Below are 19,122 nucleotides of genomic sequence, written 5' to 3' on the forward strand. Positions count from 1 at the left end.
TTGCAGGCAGCACAGGACCTGGACATGGGTGGGCATGGCATTGGTCCTACGTGTTGGGTGCTGCATCAGGGGCTCAAGGTCTCTGATGAGCTTCAGGATTATAGCCCCATTGAGCTTGTATTTTGAGAAGATCTCATCTTCAGTCCTGCCCAGTAGTGTAATCCACAGCCGAAAGATGCGCTCATGGATCCTGCGTCTGTTCTGTGCTGCAGCCTGGAGCCTCAGCCGCCTTGCCACGATGTAGAGACCTGCCATTGTGATTTTCCTCATGAGTCTCCTTAAGTGTGTTTGATTTAGCCAACACCTGTTTGTGATTTCCAAATATATTTTTTTTGCCACTTTGACTTCATGGTTACCACCTGGTTTAGCTTCTCCTTAAATTGCGACTCATAATTTGCGAAAAATTGCGTTTTCGCTATTTGCGATTTTAGATGCATGCGGATAGTGATTTGTTTGCTAATTCGCTATTAGTTTGCGAATTCGCAATTTAATTTGTAGATTATGTGGCGATTTGGTATTGAGGAATCGCAGTGGGGGTTTCTATGGGTTTAGCGAATTCGCAAAATGTTGCTTTTCCACTTGATGCATTGCGGAAGGGGAATTTGCAATCGCAAATGCTGTTTCGCAGCTATTGCGATTGAAAATTCGCTTGATGCATCTATGCCTTAGATCCTTACATGAGGGTTGACTTTAGGGTCTTAATTCCCAAGTGTTTGTACCTCATATGAGGGGTGAAAGATTGTTTTTTAGCTTCAGTTCCAGAAAGTTGTTTGACTATCATGATGCCCTGGAAATTTTATGTGTTGGAGTTGGAACATTGCAGAGTTGGTATTTTACAAAAAACATTTAATTTACAAGTGAGATGTATATGCTCATACATTAGGCTCAACTAAACTTTATTCAATTTTACTAAGTAAGTCATTCTCACACGCATTTATTGACACAACTCCTCTCGTTTAATGACACAACCCTATCCAATGCTTTTTCTTAGTTCCTTATGATAACACTCACCTCTACTGACAGAATGCATGGTTCCCTGGTACTTACTAGTCTCGCCAGCATGGAAGAAGTAAGGCAGATCGACTCCTTTAGAGGCAGGTATTTCCAGTGCATCCTTGAAGTACCAAGTAGGGTGTCCACTATCTTCGTTGGCAGACTGTGCAGAAGAAGAAGAGCATGTTCATGTGTCCGCCATAAAGTACTTAGTCTGTGAGTATCCATTCTTAAAGCACACTTGACTACAAACTAGAATGGGAAGAGAAGTAGATGCCTAAATAACAGGAGCCATGCATGTCAAAAAACTGACATGCTGACCCAACCTAGAAACATTTATAACTAACATAATTCAGCACCTCAGGGCAACTGTCAGTCATAGCTGATATTGTTGCATACAGTGAGTCATTGCTTCTGCTTTACGAGGTTTGTTTTCACTCCCACAGGTGACACAAGAGAAATTAGTTGAATGCACCAACGCTTTAATGTGAAATATAGATTTTTGTAGACCTGCAGAACCATACCCAATACATAATTAAAGTGGCGCCAATGCTTTTGGGGTATTAACAGTCCCTTAACAGGGTTTCTGGGATACCGTGGTGATTTGAAACAAACCTATTTTGTTCTCTTTAATATCACACACATACAAACTGCACTATGAAAAAGACACTTCAACTAAAAAGCATTGTATTTCAACAGTCTTATTCTGTTGCTCAGCACATCTAAAATAACCACACAAAATATCCTTAAAGCAGCACAAATGAATGTTGAAACAGAGTCAAATGAACATTTTCATGATAGTTAAAATGTCAGCGAAAAAATCTAACACCCTAAAACCTACTTCTATTCGCTACACTAGGAGATCATGGAGTACTGTAACTTCTAGAGTTTTTAAAGAAGAATTAGCGCACAGCATATCTGTTTACAGTACGAAGCTGTCATTATCAGTAGTGGGGGAGGCTGTGTGCCCTGCAAAAGGCAAACACACCTCACATCAGCTCCTCACCTCCCGGACTACCTCGATACCAGTTTTCATAAGAAAGTGCAATACTGTAGCATCTCTGGAATTATCTTCCACAATAATCTGGGGCACCGGACCTCTCCTGACCAATGGTCAAGTGGCCTTTTATACTGTATCGAATCTAAGATGGGCATTTCACATATCACCCTAGGAATGCCTGGCATAACCAATGTGCATCAAGATACTAGTCCAAGACACATTCTCATTATCAAATAAGATTTAAAAATTGAAATTCAGACTATGTCTGCGGTACTTGAGTCTTTCACAATTTCTAGGAAAGCTAGCGACAGACGACATCTGCGTCACAGGCAGAGATGTTGAGGACTCTGCAAAAAAACTGAAAATGGAGTCTCGGCATGCCCAAGATGGAGTTGGACCTCAATATAACCTTAAATTGAATGTTGCTCATCCATGAATTGGTTGGTTGATTGCTTTATTTCGATATGCATATATCATAAAAGCATTACAAAAGATAAAAAGGTAAAACAGCATATCGAAAATGTGACTGTACATTAAGAATAAGAAGAATAAAAACACAGTTGTATAGAATAAATTAACTAAGACAGAATTAAATTGATACAGACAGTCTTTTTAGTCGAATCAACCAAGCCCATTTTAAAAACTTAGAAACAGCACAAACAATGGTGGGGGCTGTATTGGTTAATAAAATCCGGAGTGCGACCGTGTGCTGGCGGGTACCCAATTCTCTACAAATTGGTTTGAGCCATCGTGATCTAGGACGCCCATAGTCCGGGCATTCGAATAAAAAATGAGGCACAGTCTCTGGTTTGTCAGAGCATAAGGCACAATAACGTGATGCTGGCTGAGACTTATTCCACCTGGAGCAAAGGTCAGCCAGAGGTAAAGTTCCTAATCGGAATTTAATGTACAAGGACCGGTCCATGGCGATGGTGATTAAGTCCATGTAGGGCTCAAAGGCAACAACATCTTTTATTAGCAAAAAAGCTGCGGTGGCATTGCAGTGCTGCTGGTTGCTGGTGCGCTTCAAGGAGACCCATTCCCAGTATAGTTTTTTTAAAGAGTCCTTTGGGGGGGCGGTGTGGCTGGACCAGCAAAATTCCAAACCTAGATCCCTTAGGAGTTGATTAATGTCCCTGAGCCATTTGATCTTCCGCCAACCAACAGAGCACATCACCTCTACTAATCCATCAGCATAGGGTTTTAACTCCGGAACCCTCCACAAACGAGCCCAGAGCAGGAGAGGGCGGAGACGCGCCTGATCCCCAATTGCTTTGCAGCCTACATCCATTAGCACCGGGGCAGTCGGGGTGCTCATCGGGATAGCAACGAGATCTTTAATAAATTTGTTCTCGGTCTTGCTCAGAGCGTCCAATTTGCCTTGACCCCATAGTTCAGCTCCGTAAAGTGACGCGGAAACAGCTCGGGCTTTATAGATGTCGATTAATGGGGCAACACAATGTTTGGTTGAGTTGCTGTACTCCTTGAGAAGGGCCCCCCCACCCTTTTGTGGCTGATGATCATTTTGTTGATGTGGGCGGACCAGTTCATCGAGTCACTTAAACGGATTCCCAGGTAGTCAAATTCTGCCACTCTTTCGAGGGGGGTTGAATTCAGAACAGGGGGACGGCCAAGTTTGCGAGGGGGGTGCATGACTAAATACTTGGTCTTGTCCACATTAATGACGAGTCCTCTGCTAGTGCAAAAGTGCTGGAAGCGATTCAGGAGTTTCTGGAGTCCTTGGGGGGTTTTTGAAATGAGGAGGGTGTCATCGGCGAACAGCAATGTGGGAATTTTTACGCCTCCCAGAGTGGGGGCGTCTGCTGGTTCGCCGAGCAGGTGCTCTACCACCCCATTAATGTAGAGGGAAAATAGGGTGGGAGCCAAAACACAGCCCTGCCGCACTCCCCTCTCGACCCTGATCTTTTCGGTCTTTTCCCCGTTTAGGCCCCATCTAACCTGGGCATAGGTGGCATTATGCAATTTAATAAGCAGGTTTAGAATGTACGGGGGCATCCCTTGGCCGTGCAACACCCTCCAGAGTTCCTCCCTCGGAACTAGGTCAAAGGCAGTCTTCAGGTCTATAAAGGCCAGATAAAGACTGCCTTTGCCCAGCTCCACCACCTTCCAGTACAATACCATGAGCCTGAACACTTGTTCTATAGTTCCGGTTCCTGAGCGGAACCCAGCTTGCATGTCAGACAAAATGTGGTTATCATCCACCCATTGTAAAATCCTCCCCAAAATAGCTTTCCCCGCTAGTTTCTGACTCGAGTCTATTAGGCTTATGGGCCTATAATTCCCAGGTAGGTCCCTGCAACCCTTTTTAAAAATTGGCACCACCACGGCCCCTTTCCATGAGTCTGGGACAGGACCTCCCTTGATGATTGCATTGAGAAGGGCCGAGATCAGTACCCCCCATTCTTCTGAGTAGGCTCGAAGGATATCTCCTGGGAGGCCGTCCGGGCCAGCTGCTTTTAGTGGCACCAGGGTTTTAATCTGCTTTATAACATCCTGTGCAGAAAACAGGTCCGGGTCTCTATCTAGGGTGTATGGCGGAAGAATGAAGGGATCATTAAGCTGGCCTTCTAAGGCGGAATAAAGTGTTTGGAAGTGGGTAAACTATGTCTGAGCATTAATGCTACAGGGCCTCAGTGTATCCTCAGGACGATTCCTGTTTCCCACCAAGTCCCAGAAGCCTTTAGAATCTCTCCCTTGGCTGGCTGCCAGGAGGTCCTGCCAGTAGTTATCCTCCCACTCCTTCTTAGCGTTTTTTTGACAAAGGGAATAGTGCCTTCTGGCCACCCTGGTCCTAATAGGTATTTTAGACTTAACAGCTCCAATGAGGAGCAACTTCGCCTCCCTACACTTCTGGTTAAACCAACCCTGTCTAACCCTTAAACGGGGATTCCTCCTGTTGGTACTATCTGGGACTATAAAGAGGTCACTAATAGCCTGGGTTAAAGCACAGAACCTGATAGTCACATTCGACAATCCGGCCTCGCAAGGGACAGGGTTATCTAAAGCTTCAATGAGAAGCTGCCTTATGGCATTAGTCTTCTCCTCTGAGAGTAACAGTTTAGCCCACTTTAATCGTCGACCGCAGTTGGAGACTGCTGTCGAATCCTGGGTGGGATTGCAAGCAATTCTACTCTCAGTGCCAGATAGCCACCTATGGGACAATGTGAGCGAGAGGAGATTGTGATCACTCTCCACGGAAGGTAAAATCACCATGTCATTAACCATGCTCCACAGATTCACGTCAAGAAGAAAATAGTCAATTCTTGACGAATGTCCAGGCCTGTTGTAAGTATGGGCTCCTGCTTTGTCAGAACCAGTCCTACCATTGGCGGCCCTCAGACCAAACTCCATGGTTATGGAGTTAATCTGAAGGGCCACTTCTGTCCACTTTTTAATGGGGCTAAGTTCTAGGGACGGAATCCCCCAGCTATTATCATGTGCCTCTTGATCTTGCGAAATTTCGGGGCCCAGGGGCTCAAAGGTACAATTAAAATCGCCTGCCACCAGAGTGCAATGCTTATATGGGGACGAACGAAGCAGGGCTTCCAGACAAGCTATAACTGGGGATTCTCTGCCCCCCTTCATACCTCGGGCATAAATGTTAAAAATATTTAAGATAACTCGACCCTGAGGGTTTTTCAGGGAAATATTAAGAAGGTCCGGGCATTTAGTATCCCGCTCCACCACCCTGCAATTAAGTTCAGAGGCCACCCAGATGAGGAGTCCACCAGAGGGGCGCCCCCTACCAGTTACTGAGTGGACAGCTGGTGAGTAATGGGAAGAGTATCCTGCCTTGTGTAGAGGCTCCTTGCTCCAGGTTTCCTGGAACAAGCATATGGAGTATTGCTCCACAAGCGAGTTCCAGTTAGGCAGTGCCAACTTTCTCTCAAGGCCTGCAACGTTCCAGCTGAGAACCCTAATGAGTGGGTCCGCCACCGCCGCAGCGCTACAGGCCTCGACAGGAGCAGACAGATCTACGACACCCACAGCTGGAGAGCCAACTCAAGGGTCAAGTGGCACCTTCGCCTCCCCTGGTACCCCTGAAAACTCGACAATGGCCAGGTCTTCTAATGTGGGCGGAGAGCTATAGATTTTGACAGGAAGGGGGGACTCAACACCGGGACTGCTAGTCACCGAGGTCACCTGAGCAGCGCCACGAAGTCAACAACCCCCGAAGCCCCAATTCGGTGGAAGGGGGCGTGTGTACGCCTGCGCTACACTATTATCTGGAAAAAGTTGGCCATGGGCATTGTTATTATGAGGGGGGAGCCCAGAATGGGTGAAAGGAATAATCGGGGTCGTCCGCGGATAGAAGAATGTTAGATCAACTGCGTCAACACCCGTGCCAGCCGCGGATCGCCCTTGGTGGCATATTAAATGGGCAACTCTTGCGTCTTGGAAATTAACCACCACACAGTCACCTTCAAAAGATTTTTTACCATGTCCAATCCAGCCCACCCTACGTACGCCAAGAATTAGGCCATCCACCCCCAATGGGAGGGGTCTATTGGTTTTCAACCAGTGGATGACTTTGTTCTTTAGCGCCTGGTGAGTTTCCTGCTGAGTATCTTTTAAGGGGGGAACTTTGATAAGAACAGCAACATACGGGTGGCACTCAGGGGGGAGGTTGACCGGGGGGCACTTGCGTGTTGGTTTCTGCGGGATGGCCACTGAAGAGGGATTTTTGGGCAGAGGGGTGGGGGGTTTAGCCACAGACATTATCGCTGTTCCGCCAGTTTTAACGTGTGGAGCAGCCGGGGATTGAGAGTTTAAGTCAGTCCCTCCCTTCTGTTGTTTCTTATGAGCGGGGTTGAACACGGGAATTGTCGCTACTGGGGAGGGAGTAGCATGCACTTGAGCAGCATGAGTAGAAACACTCGGCCTTGCCTGCCTCACGCCGGCCTGGGGGGCATTCCCGGTGGCTGGTGACTTAGCTGGCAGTGTCGACTGATCTCCCGGAAGTTGGCTCGCTAAAACCCCTTTTCCCACATTCCTATCTGTCTTGTCCTCGCTAGGCTTTGACTGCAGTTTAAACAATGTTTTCAGGGGAAAAAAATTGTCCCTGGTAACCTGTTCGAATCGATCAAGCCTATCCCCCAGACTTTTCACTTGGTCAATAAGTGGTACCAGGAGAGACTTTACCAGTGTCTCAAAGGGCTCAAGTGAGAAGCCCTCGTTAGCTAAGGCAAGTATTGCTGGGACCAAGGGGGGAGGTTGCAGGGTGCCGGCTACAATCTGTGCAGAATTGGAGTTCCCAGGTATTTCAGGCCCTCCGGAGTCTGGATGTACAAGACCCCTTTGGGGCTGAGACCTAGGGCGCTTATAGAGCGTGGAGCAACAACCCTTCCGAATACTGGTCGCCCTTTTCCTTTTCCTATGCACCTGGGTCGGTCGAGTCTGGGACAGTGGTTTGGGGTCGGGTGTAGGAACATTAGGGCTGGATTGAGACATAATGCCGGGAGAGCTGACTGTGGGATGAGCGGGGCGGGACTCTGCTACCACAGTATAGGGACTAGTGGGATGAAAAGCAGATATCAAACTTTCTCTCCTGTCTGTTTCAGCCTCTAGTGCTACAATATGTGGCTCCCCCGGAAGAACCACAAGCGGAGGTGCGGGGGGGATTGGGATAATTGGGGACATGACATGCGCCACAGCTCACAGGGAGGAGCGTTTAGAAGGGAGGAGGTCTAGTGAGAGGCGGCGTTCCGATATTGCAATCTCCTTGTCAATAACAGCCGCCACCCTGGTAAGGAATTTGTCCATAGAACCAATCAGCATTGCACCCCCTAAGGCACTTTCTCCACCTCCCCTTAAGGCCTTACCAGAGCGGGTTGACATACTGGCTTCGGGGCCCACAAATTAACTCCAGAGTCTTAGGCCTGTGGCAATAGATGTAAGGGGGGAGGCCCAGCCCAGCCTCTGTCAGCCCCTGACGGCCACAGACGGCCTGCCCTCTGCCCGGGCTCAGCCCGGCGACGCCCGCGCACGTCCGCGACGCGGAGGGAGCTCTCTGCTTTTCAGCGCCTTCGGGTGCGCTCCGCCGGGAGTGGGCGTGGTTCTGGTGCAGGGCAGGCTGGGAGCTGTAGTTCTCCCCTGTCCGCGGCCGAGTGATGGAAGCTACTCGGCGACAGGTGAACACACAGCCTCAGGGACCCAGCGCTGCCAGGGGCCTCTGGTGTAACGTCCGATCCCCTCCGCAATCCTTTTGGTGTAGAAGTGCCTCCTTGAATATTGTGAGCATCCTTGGCATTATGATGCTGTTTGTTTGACCTGGTACCATTTGCGTGAGTCTCCCTGCCATTTTTTCACTGATTGCCTTCTCTGTTTTTGATCTGTTTGCTGGTTTAGATGTTTTGGGCAATGTGCCACTGCTATTCAGTCGGTGACAAACTGGAGTTCGTCTGAAAAGTCAGTGCTGGATTTTTATTGGAATTTAATTTTATAACATTTATGGCATAAAGACGGTAATGGTGTTCTCATCAGAACAATCATTTATCTTATAAAGACTTTTGTGCAACACAAATCATGAACAATGAACTCGAGTTTTGACTTGTCTATTCTAATACATTATGGGAAATGAAGTGTTTAGCATCGCAATAGTAGTCTCTACAGCATTTCCATTGGTAGGCAAGTGGTTCACTTAAAGGTTAATCGGGAAGGAAGAGGGCGGGAAAATTTGGTTTAAGTAGGGAGGGGTAGTATGTGAATGACTTCCTGCTGGGACAGAGATTCAGATGGTTGATTTTAAACGCTTGTGGCAGGTACGGAAAATAAATGTGTGGCTGATAATTTGTTAAAGGTTGGAAGAAGAGTGGGTGTTCGAAGAACGGCATGTTAATACATGAATTTGAGGATATAAACGCATTTAAGTATGTAGTCAGAGGGGATGGTTACGGGAGAGATGGTTCATGTTAAAGTTGTTGGGTAGGAATGGCGTTGAAAATAAGGGTGAAGGATGGAGGGCAAGGGTAGGAAAGTAATTGAGGGCAATGTAAACGAGGGAGGCTAGTTTTGAGTAGGGAAAAGACGATTGGGTTTGCATAAGTAGAGGGTACTTTCGGTGTAAAGAATTTGAAAAATATTGGTTTGTCAAGTGAATGGGGGTTGACTATTTAACATCATTGACACAGTGTTTCATTAAGGGAACACATGAGTAAAAATGTGATGTAAAGCGGTCATATGACAAATGTAATTAGTAATATGTGATGATGAATAATGCTTAATGTTAATATGTTAAAATTAAGTATTTATAATTACTGTGTTATTGTGATTTCAGTGACCCCTGATAAAGGGCGATTGCAGCCCGAAATGCATTGGGTATTTGTGAATAAACACTGCCTTCGACAAATTTTGCCTAAGTCGTGTTCATGTAAAGAGGTCCGGATGGACACATTCTGAGCATTAGAAATTTGGAAAAATGCAACCGTGTGGCTAGATTAAAAATAAGAAGGAAGTGAAAAAGAAGAGGACAAGCAGTAAAGGAACACAATCAAGAGGTTGATGAACATTAGTGAATAATGAAGGCCGGGATGGCACAGTTCGGTTGTGCAATTGGTTTGTGGCGGAAATACGCCACTCCTTATGATGTTGTCTTAAATAGGGTGTCACATGGGCTGGCATCGCACCAGTTTGCACGCCAATCAAATAATAAACAGAATAAGCTTGTAAAACAGTTAAATTATGGTGTGCATCCCATTCCAATTAATGATATACCACTGCTATTCAGTGCCACAGTGCAAGTGCTCCTTATGTTAAATTGATGTATTGATTAGTGACGCCATGATTGGGTTATTTTATTTACTTGTCAGACCCTAGTACAGTGCACCATGTGTGCCCAGTGCATGTAAATCAAATGCTGCTGGTGGGCGTGTAGCACTGATTGTGTCGCCCACAGAAGCAGCTTGTAAAGTGTGTCTAAGGTCTGCCACTGCAGAGCCTGTGTGCAGTCTAGTACTGCCATGTTGACTTGGTAAGTGCACCCACTAACCTGTCCCTAAACCTTCCCTTTTCTACATATCAGACAACCCTAAGGTAGGCCCAAGGGCAGGGTGCATTGTATGTAAAAGTTAGGTCATGTCCTGATGTGTGTGGCATGACCTGATAGTGAATTAAAGCCTATTTAATTTTTCACTATTGCAAGGCTACCTGTCCCCATAGGCCAGAATGGTCCTAACTGACCCAGGGAACATGGTAGAAATTCGAATTTATTATGCCTGAACTCAGGATGATAAAATAAATTTTTTAGTAAAATTGGTTTTTGAAACATTTTGTGTTTGAAAATACCACTCTAGAAAGTAGGTATTTTCTTACCTAACCATCCAGACTGCCTCTGCTAGCTTGTGTATTGCATGTCTGGTTTGTGAGTGACAGGTGCTGGGAAGGTGCCAGGAGACAGGGTGAGTCAGCACAGGGCTGAATAGACCTATCTGCATGTACACTGGTGGGAGGAGTAGCCCCTGGGCCTGAATAGGGCTGTGCCTGCCTTCCACAATGCTGGCTCCACCTCCTGTGGTGTGTCTGAGGACCATGGCCCACCCTGACAAAGGAAAGAAGAAGTCCTGTAAACAAAGTGCTCCAGGACTGCACAGAACTGGTTTGGACTAGGTACAGGACCCTCTGCCTTCAGAGGACAAAGGAGTTTGCAGTATAAATATATGGGCCCAGACCCCAGGCCTCTGGATCACTTCTGGAACAACAAAACAAACCTTTGCCAAGGAGAAAAACCAAGGAACCTGCAGGAGTTTGGACTGCCCCCCTGTCAGTGTGCTGTGTTGCTGGGTTGGCCTGCAGTGGTGTCTTCATTGCAAAGGAAGAAAAGGAGAAGGAGCGTTTTATGAACTTTCATCATCTTGCAGAATATTTCTCCAAGGGCTTGAACATGTGCTTGCCTCCTGCTGAAGCCTCAGGGACAAAAGACTTCACCACCAGCTCCCCTCTGAATTTCCTTGCTGGGAATTCTATCTGTAGAAGCCTGCGTGTCGCTGGGAGCTGGAAGCACGACTCAACGAGAAGAAGCATGTTGCAGTCGCAGCTGTTGCCGTCGCATGTCTTCACATCATCGCATCGCATCAAGGGCACCATCTTATCGCATCGGATTGTCGCATCACATCGAGGCGCCATCTTCCCGCATCGTAACCGGAACGCAGTACGAGAATCAACGCATCACATCCTCTCCGTTAAGGAACAAGACGCATCCCCTCTTTGCGCAAGCATTGAGGAGCGACGCATCACCTCCCCCGAAGCAAGGAACCAACGCATCACCCTCCCTACGAGCATTTTTTTGTTTTGCGTTACGCATCCGGGTACTTTGTGAGAAACGTATCGCATTTATCATCAACTTGAACTAAGTTACTTCTACCATCTTTAAAATTATTTTGAGTACAGTATTGTGGATTTTTGTCGTTTGTGGTCTTGTGTTAAGGCTATATAAAGAAGACTTATTTTTATAAAACCTGTGTGGTGTACATCTGTAGTGTTTTCACTGCATTACTGTGTGTGTTCACAAATGCTTAACACACTGCCTCTGAGATAAGCCTGTCTGCTCGTGCCAAGCTACTAAGGGGGTGAGCAGGAGTTATCCAGGAGTGTAATCCCCTTTCCCTGACTTAGAAGTAAGGGTCACTATTTGGTCAAAGGTGTATATCATTGCCAACTAGAACCCCCCAGTTCTAACACTGTTATAATGGATCATCATGTTCACCCTTGACATAAAGGTGGCCAACTTTGGCATATTGTGGGCATCCTAAGCATTACAGTGACCATCGCTGGCATTATATGGTAAAACAGTTATAAGGCAGGCAGAATCATTTGATGTGTAGATGCTGTACTTTTTGTACCTGTGAGGACTTGTAAAAAAATGACAAGCTAATACTTGCGGATCAAAACTGAATTTCCTGAAAATGAACCCAGGTATTTTGAGACAAAATTTGTTTTGTTCCAAAAAATGACTTCTAGTGGTGAATTGAGACAGTTTACCTAAATGGTCAGTCTATGTTTGAAGGGAATGTGCACATTTTCATTGATCAGATGTTGCTCTCTTTACAGAAAGGCTCCTGATCAACATGGACCCCAACACGAGGCAAAGCCAAACACTGCTCCTTACACTATATTAATTTTGTTACCTTACCTAACCGTGAAGATAATTTTCAATTTAACCTGAAATTATGTCAAAGCAAATTATTTTGACTTAAATATACATTTATCTTTTATTTAATCCGGAGGTGTGCCCAAAAGAGAACACTTCTTCTATAAAATATAAGTGTCACTCTGGCTATCAATAAAATGGTGTTCAAAATTTAAGGTGCTTACTTTAAGGCATTTGGCCATTTAGGGCAGTGCCTCTGGATATGTTGAATAAGCGTATGTCTAACACATGTTGAAACTTATTCAGTCAGTCAGCTAAGCATTGGTGGCATTGCTTTTCATGTGGGTGATGCAGTCAATCCTTGTCTGCAGCAGCTTCTTATCGGTAGACATCAGGTATAACATTATTTTTTGCTCATTTTAATTATAATCTGGACATAAACTATGCTCATAACGTCAAGTGGTGTTTAGTTTTTGCACATCACAGAAAAGGTGAAGCGTTAATGAGGTGGCAAATAAAAGGCCTTACAGGAGAATACACCAACACTTCAAAAGACTTAATACTAAAGCCTACTCCGTGGAAGAGCAGGTTAGAAATCAGTGTAGAACAAGATGTGAATGAAATGCTTGAGCCTAACTTTCTAAACCACTGTGAATGGCTCTGGCAGTGTTTCCATCCTTTTTACCCCAACTGCTGTGTCTTGACACTCCAGCAGGGTGTCGAATACCAGGCACAGCATTAGTTGTTCTCAAACAATAAGCGGAAACACTCCTTTTGCATCAAAACTCTAAAGAGAACTTCCAGTAAAACAGGATAAGGAAGAGAGACATTGTAGAAATAAATGCTACATGTACAAAATATACAAAATAAGTGCTAAAATCACACTTTGAAACAGGTATGTTTAGGTTTTTAGGCGAGGTTCTAATTGTACCTCAGACAAAGAAGGTCTGGGTCGGAGGGGGAGGCTTGACATTGCTAGCAGCAATTCTGAGGAATAATTGTCTATCACCAACACGGCATCTGGAGGAGCACTAGAGTTAAATACAGTAGTCAAGTCAAGTCAAGTCAAGTCAATAAATTTATATAGCGCGCTACATACCCAGAGGGTCACAAGGCGCTTGAGGAAGGGTGGGGAATTACTTGTCAAATATCCATGTTTTAAGTTGCTTTCTGAATGCTAGGTGGTTCTGAGTAAGGCGAAGGTGAGTGGGAAGTGAGTTCCAGGTTTTAGCTGCCAGGTAGGAGAAGGATCTACCTCCCATGGTGGTTTTGTTGATGCGAGGTACAGTGGCAAGGGCTTGGTTGGAGGATCGTAATTGGCGGGAGGGGGTGTAGAAGGACAGTCGTGTGTTGAGGCATTCGGGTCCGATTTCGTAAAGTGCTTTGTGTGCGTGGGTTAGGAGCCGGAAAGTAATCCTCTTATTGACGGGGAGCCAGTGGAGGTCTTTCAGGTGGCCAGAGATGTGTTCTTTACGCGGGATGTCTAATATGAGCCTGGCTGAAGCGTTCTGGATGCGTTGGAGTTTTTTCTGGAGTTTTGCGGTGGTACCGGCGTAGAGGGTGTTTCCGTAGTCCAGTCGGCTCGTGATCAGAGCGTGGGTGACTGTTTTTCTAGTTTCAGTTGGGATCCAGCGGAATGTTTTTTTGAGCATGCGCATAATGTTGAAGCAGGATGAAGAAACAGCGTTGACTTGTCTGGTCATCGAGAGAGAGGAGTCCAGGATGACGCCCAGGTTACGTGCGTGGTCCGTCGGGATGGGTGCTTTTCCAAGGGCCTCTGGCCACCAAGAGTCATCCCAGGCGGAGGGGGAGGTGCCTAGGATGAGGACTTCTGTTTTGTCTGAGTTCAGTTTCAGACGGCTGTGCTTCATCCATTCGGCTACTTCTTTCATTCCTTCATGCAGGTTGGTTTTGGCGGTGTTAGGGTCTCTGGTGAGTGATAGGATCAGTTGAGTGTCGTCGGCGTAGGAGATGATGTTGAGGTTGTGTTGGCGTGCGATGGTCGCGAGGGGGCTCATGTATACGTTGAAGAGGGTGGGGCTGAGTGACGATCCTTGTGGCACGCCGCAGATGACTTCAGTGGCCTCTGACTTGAATGGTGGGAGGCGGACTCTCTGGGTTCTTCCGGCAAGAAACGAGGTGATCCAATCCAGTGCTTTTCCTTGGATTCCGACGTTTCTGAGGCGTTGTAAAAGGGTGCTATGACAGACCGTGTCGAAGGCTGCGGAGAGGTCAAGAAGGATGAGGGCGACTGTGTCTCCATTGTCCAGTAGAGTTCGAATGTCGTCTGTTGCTGCGATGAGGGCGGTTTCAGTGCTGTGCTTGGCTCGGAAGCCGGATTGTGAGGAGTCGAGGGATTTGTTGGTTTCGAGGAATGCGGCGAGCTGGTTGTTGACCGCTTTCTCGATGACTTTGGCTGGGAATGGAAGGAGTGAGATAGGGCGGTAGTTTTTGAGTTCGGTGGGGTCAGCAGTGGGTTTCTTCAGGAGGGCGCTGAGTTCGGCATGTTTCCAGCTTTCCGGGAAGGTTGCAGAATTGAGGGAGCAGTTGATGACGTCTCGGAGGTGCGGTGCTATAATGGAGTCTGCTTTGTTGAAGATGTGGTGAGGGCATGGGTCTGTGGGGGATCCTGAGTGGATAGAGTTCATCAGACGGATGGTGTCCTCAGTGGAGATTGGCTTCCAGTCATTGAGGATGTTCAAGGGGGGTGGGGGTCCTGCAGGGGGTTGGGTGGGTTGGTCTACGGGTCGGTTGTCGAAGCTGTTGTGGATGTCTGCAATTTTGTTGTGGAAGAATGAGGCAAGGGAGTCGCAGAGGGCTTGGGAGGGGGTGATGTCATTGGAGATGGCTGCGGGGTTGGTAAATTCTTTGACGATGTTGAATAATTCCTTGCTGTTGTGGGCGTTGTTATCTAGTCTGTCCTTGAAAGCGGCTTTCTTGGCATTCCGGATCAGTTGGTGGTGAGTGCGGGTGGCGTTTTTGAAGGCGTCCTTGGTGCTGGTGGTTGGGTCTTTTTTCCAGGCCTTCTCAAGGGAGCGACAGAGTTTCTTGGATTTCTTAAGATCATCGTTGAACCAGGAGGCCTTCTTGCTGCCTAGTTTGATTTGTCGTTTTTTCAGTGGTGCTAGGATGTCGGCGCTGTGGGATAACCATTGGGTGAGGTTGGTGGCTGCTTGGTCGGGGTTTGAGGAGTGGGCTGGGGGTTTTTGAAGAAGCGATGAGGAGATCTGGTCGATGGTGATTTTGTTTCAGTTTCTTTGCAGAGTGGGTTGGGGGTGGTTGTTGGATGTGGGCTTGTTGTAGGTAAAGTGAACGCAGCTGTGGTCGGTCCAAAGGAGAGCTGTGGTGTGGCTGAAGGAGACATGTTTACTGGAGGTGAAGATGGGGTCAAGTGTGTGACCTGCGATGTGGGTGGGGGTAGTGACAAGTTGTTTAAGTCCGAGGTTGGCGAGGTTGTCCAGAAGGGTGGTGGTGTTGCGGTCGTTGTTCTTTTCAAGGTGAAAGTTGAGGTCTCCCAAAAGAATGTAATCCTCAGAGGGGAGCGCGTGTGGAGTGATGAAGTCCGCGATGTCTTCGCTAAATTGTGCGCGGGGTCCTGGTGGCCTGTAAAGGAGGGTGCCTCTGAGTGTGGTCTTGGGGTCGATGTGGATCTGGAAGTGAAGGTGTTCAGAGTTGGCGAGATTGACGTCTGAGCTGGTTGAGATGCGGATGGATTTCTTATGGACGATTGCGATGCCTCCTCCTGTGTGGCCGGTGCGGTCCTGGCGAATGATCTTATAGCCTTCCGGGATGGCAATGGTGATGTCTGGGGCTGATGAGGCGTTCATCCATGTTTCTGTTAGGAAGGCGATGTCCAGAGAGATGGTGTCTAGTAGATTCCAGAGGTCGATGGCGTGTCTGTGGACCGAGCGGGTGTTGAGCAGGATGCATTGTAGGTGGTTGGGGTCGGATATCTGTTGTGTGTTCGTAGATGAGGAGTTGTTCTTGGTACCGTCGAACTTGCAGGAGTTGCAGGAGAAGGGTCCATGGGTGTGTCCAGGGGCGGCTTGGACGCAGTTGGGGGAACGGCCGGGGTTAAGGGCTAGGAGGGTGGTGGCATCGTAAGTAAAGCGGGAGGGGTGGACATTACGAGGACCAGGGGGAATGGCACTGGGCGCGGTCCAGGCGCGGACGGGCGTAGACGGGCTTACCTTTGGCGCACCTTCGGCACGGCCGTAGCGCGTGGACGCTGCGCGTGGGGGCATTGGCCATAAATGGATGGTGGAGGGGGCGGAGCGTGGGAGGGTCAGCTGGGAGGCGGGGTCTGGGAGGAGACACAGGTGGAGGTAAACACACTGTGAAATGGCCGCCCGGTAATAAACTCGATACAATGTTGCCAAAGAAATATTAAAATGCTTCAAAGTTAAATCACTCAGCCGCTATGCAGTACGTGGCTGTATGCAAGTTATATTAAATTAATGTGGGCGAGAACGATACCAGGCGCTGAATGGTGCGCTGTAGCGAGGTGGCAGGCTGCAGGAATCAGGTCAGGCAAAGCAGGCAGCAAGGAGAGCCTTCCGTCGCGAGAGCAGGGAGCAGGGGGAGCGACCGTGATGGAAGGAATCCAGACGGTCACAGGATAGGAGAGGACGGGGCTGGTGTAGTCGACAGTGTGTGGGAGGGTCAGCTGGGAGGCGGGGTCTGGGAGGAGACACGGGTGGAGGTAAACACACTGTGAAATGGCCGCCCGGTAATAAACTCGATACAATGTTGCCAAAGAAATATTAAAATGCTTCAAAGTTAAATCACTCAGCCGCTATGCAGTACGTGGCTGTATGCAAGTTATATTAAATTAATGTGGGCGAGAACGATACCAGGCGCTGAATGGTGCGCTGTAGCGAGGTGGCAGGCTGCAGGAATCAGGTCAGGCAAAGCAGGCAGCAAGGAGAGCCTTCCGTCGCGAGAGCAGGGAGCAGGGGGAGCGACCGTGATGGAAGGAATCCAGACGGTCACGACTTGATGATCATATATGGTGGTGCCTTTGAATTCACGTCATGGCCAGTATAGTGTGCTTAAATACATGCACAGGAAGTCATGGAGATAGTGAAGTGAATGGTCTGAACAGATAAAGGTTTACTCCAACCATCAAAAACTCTGTTCCATCTCACTAGTATGTCACCGTAAAGGAGGCTTCCTGGACTCCTTAAAATCAGCACAACTCCGAGGCCCTAGAGCTCAGGCCCTGAACTTTCAGGAGCTCTGCACATGGACAAAAAGATGCTGGCCTGGGACAGAAAAAGGTGTATTTGGACCCCTCAGTGCCTGCAGATGTAGTATAACCATCAGGATCAGAGTGTCCCAAATAATGAACTGCCGAGATATTTTCTTGAAAGGTGCAAAAAATAGCCATGTATTACAGCCTTGCCATCAGGGGGGTTCCTGGTCCTGCACCATTGATCACAACCTCTTGGACAACTGGGGTACCTTCTTTATGTAAATGGCCGACACTTCCAGGAGGCAGAGATGCTCCATTACTACTGCCTCAGCGGCCACTAGTGAAAAACAGACTTTTTCAGGTTTTGAGAATTCTTCTGGAACTGGATACACTGTTATCCGTGAAGGTTAAAGGTGACGCTTGTATGACGTTACAACGCATGCCATTACAACGCATGCCGTTACAAAGCATACCTTTACCCCGACTTGCTGTCGGGTGTGATGGAAGTTGGAGTAGTATAATTTACTACTTCAACTCCAGTCGGTCCAACAGTAGGGAAGGTGTTGGAGTTAACTCCAAAACCTTCTACCCCCTGCAACAAGCCTTTCACGTTGTAACAACATGCGTTGCGATGGCATGCGCTGTAACGCTTCCGTTGTAAAGGCTGTTTCCTGTCACTGGGAGTTCAAAAGCTAAGCAACATGCTGGCGCACCAACACCAAGAGACGACGAGAAAGCAGGCCGGTTACAGAGCTTCCCGTGAAAAGCAAAACAATTATTTCTTCTCTAGTGCCCAACAGGAAAAGACTACACCTCTAGAGAAAGTACTCCGAAATCTGCACATACAAAGTAACAAACCCTTTTTAAAAGGTTTGTCCATGATCACTGAAATTACACAACTCATATATAAGTGTGCCTCTGTCCTGTCCTATCCCACAGTGTACACATTCTTACAGCCCCTTTTTCGCCTGAGACCTTTTCTTTTCCTCACCTTGTCATTCAGAAGTTCCTCCAACTGGCCCAATTGAGGAATGGAGATACAGAGGAGGGAGGGCCCACTGCAGCTAAGAAGGTGCAGAGCAGGAAAAGGCACTAAGAGGCAAATGCATCATTGTAAATTGCATTCGCAAATGGTGCGAATCGCAGAATTCGGTCGTTTGCGAATGCAATTTCAACTTTTGGGATGCATCTTAATTTTTGTACTTTTCGCAATTTAAGAAATCGCAAAATTGCGATTTCTTAAATTGCGAATGCATTTAAGGAATCTCAAATTGAGATTCCTTAAATGCAATGCATCAAATACAAAAAATTAGCGATTTCGCTAATAAGGGGAGCAAATTACCATGAAGTTGACCTTCATGGTAATTTGCGAAAACTTTGAAAAATGCACTAAAGTGCCTTTTTCAAAGTTCCATTTTACACACAAGATGTGCAAGATGTACTTATAGGCAGATTTCAGGGGTGCAACAGGGTGTCCTTTGGACACCCCTGCACCCTTGAAATTGCATTCTCAATTTGCGATTCTCTAATGGAGAATCGCAAATTGAGAATGTCTTCCCAATTTATTCCTATGGGCCTCTAGGCCCATAGGAATGAATGGGGAGGTATTCCTTAATTGCGATTCTCCATTAGAGAATCGCAATTAAGGAATTCTAAGAAATCGCAATTTTTTTAGCGATTTCTTGATGCATTGTAGTTTGCAATTCCTTAATTGCGATTCCTTATTTTTCGCAAGTAAGGAATCACAAAAAGCAATATTGATGCATGTGCCCCCCTAAGATTACATGTTTCTTTCTGCAACAAATATAGGGGCAGATTTTCCAAACGTTT

At 47.1% G+C, this 19,122-nt stretch overlaps 1 protein-coding gene across 2 annotated transcripts in view; it reads right to left on the bottom strand.

The window, feature by feature from the left end:
* Positions 1-19,122, bottom strand: part of LOC144808584 (adenosine deaminase 2-like) — a 468,380-nt gene that overhangs the window by 84,407 nt on the left and 364,851 nt on the right. For both annotated transcript variants that reach the window (XM_078673647.1, XM_078673645.1), the window contains exon 8: positions 1,048-1,156. In XM_078673647.1, coding sequence (XP_078529773.1) covers positions 1,048-1,156 — 109 coding nt within the window. The remainder of the gene's footprint in view (positions 1-1,047; positions 1,157-19,122) is intronic.

Source organism: Lissotriton helveticus, chromosome 1_1, assembly GCF_964261635.1.
Source record: "Lissotriton helveticus chromosome 1_1, aLisHel1.1, whole genome shotgun sequence".
NCBI classification, from domain to species: Eukaryota; Metazoa; Chordata; class Amphibia; order Caudata; family Salamandridae; genus Lissotriton; species Lissotriton helveticus.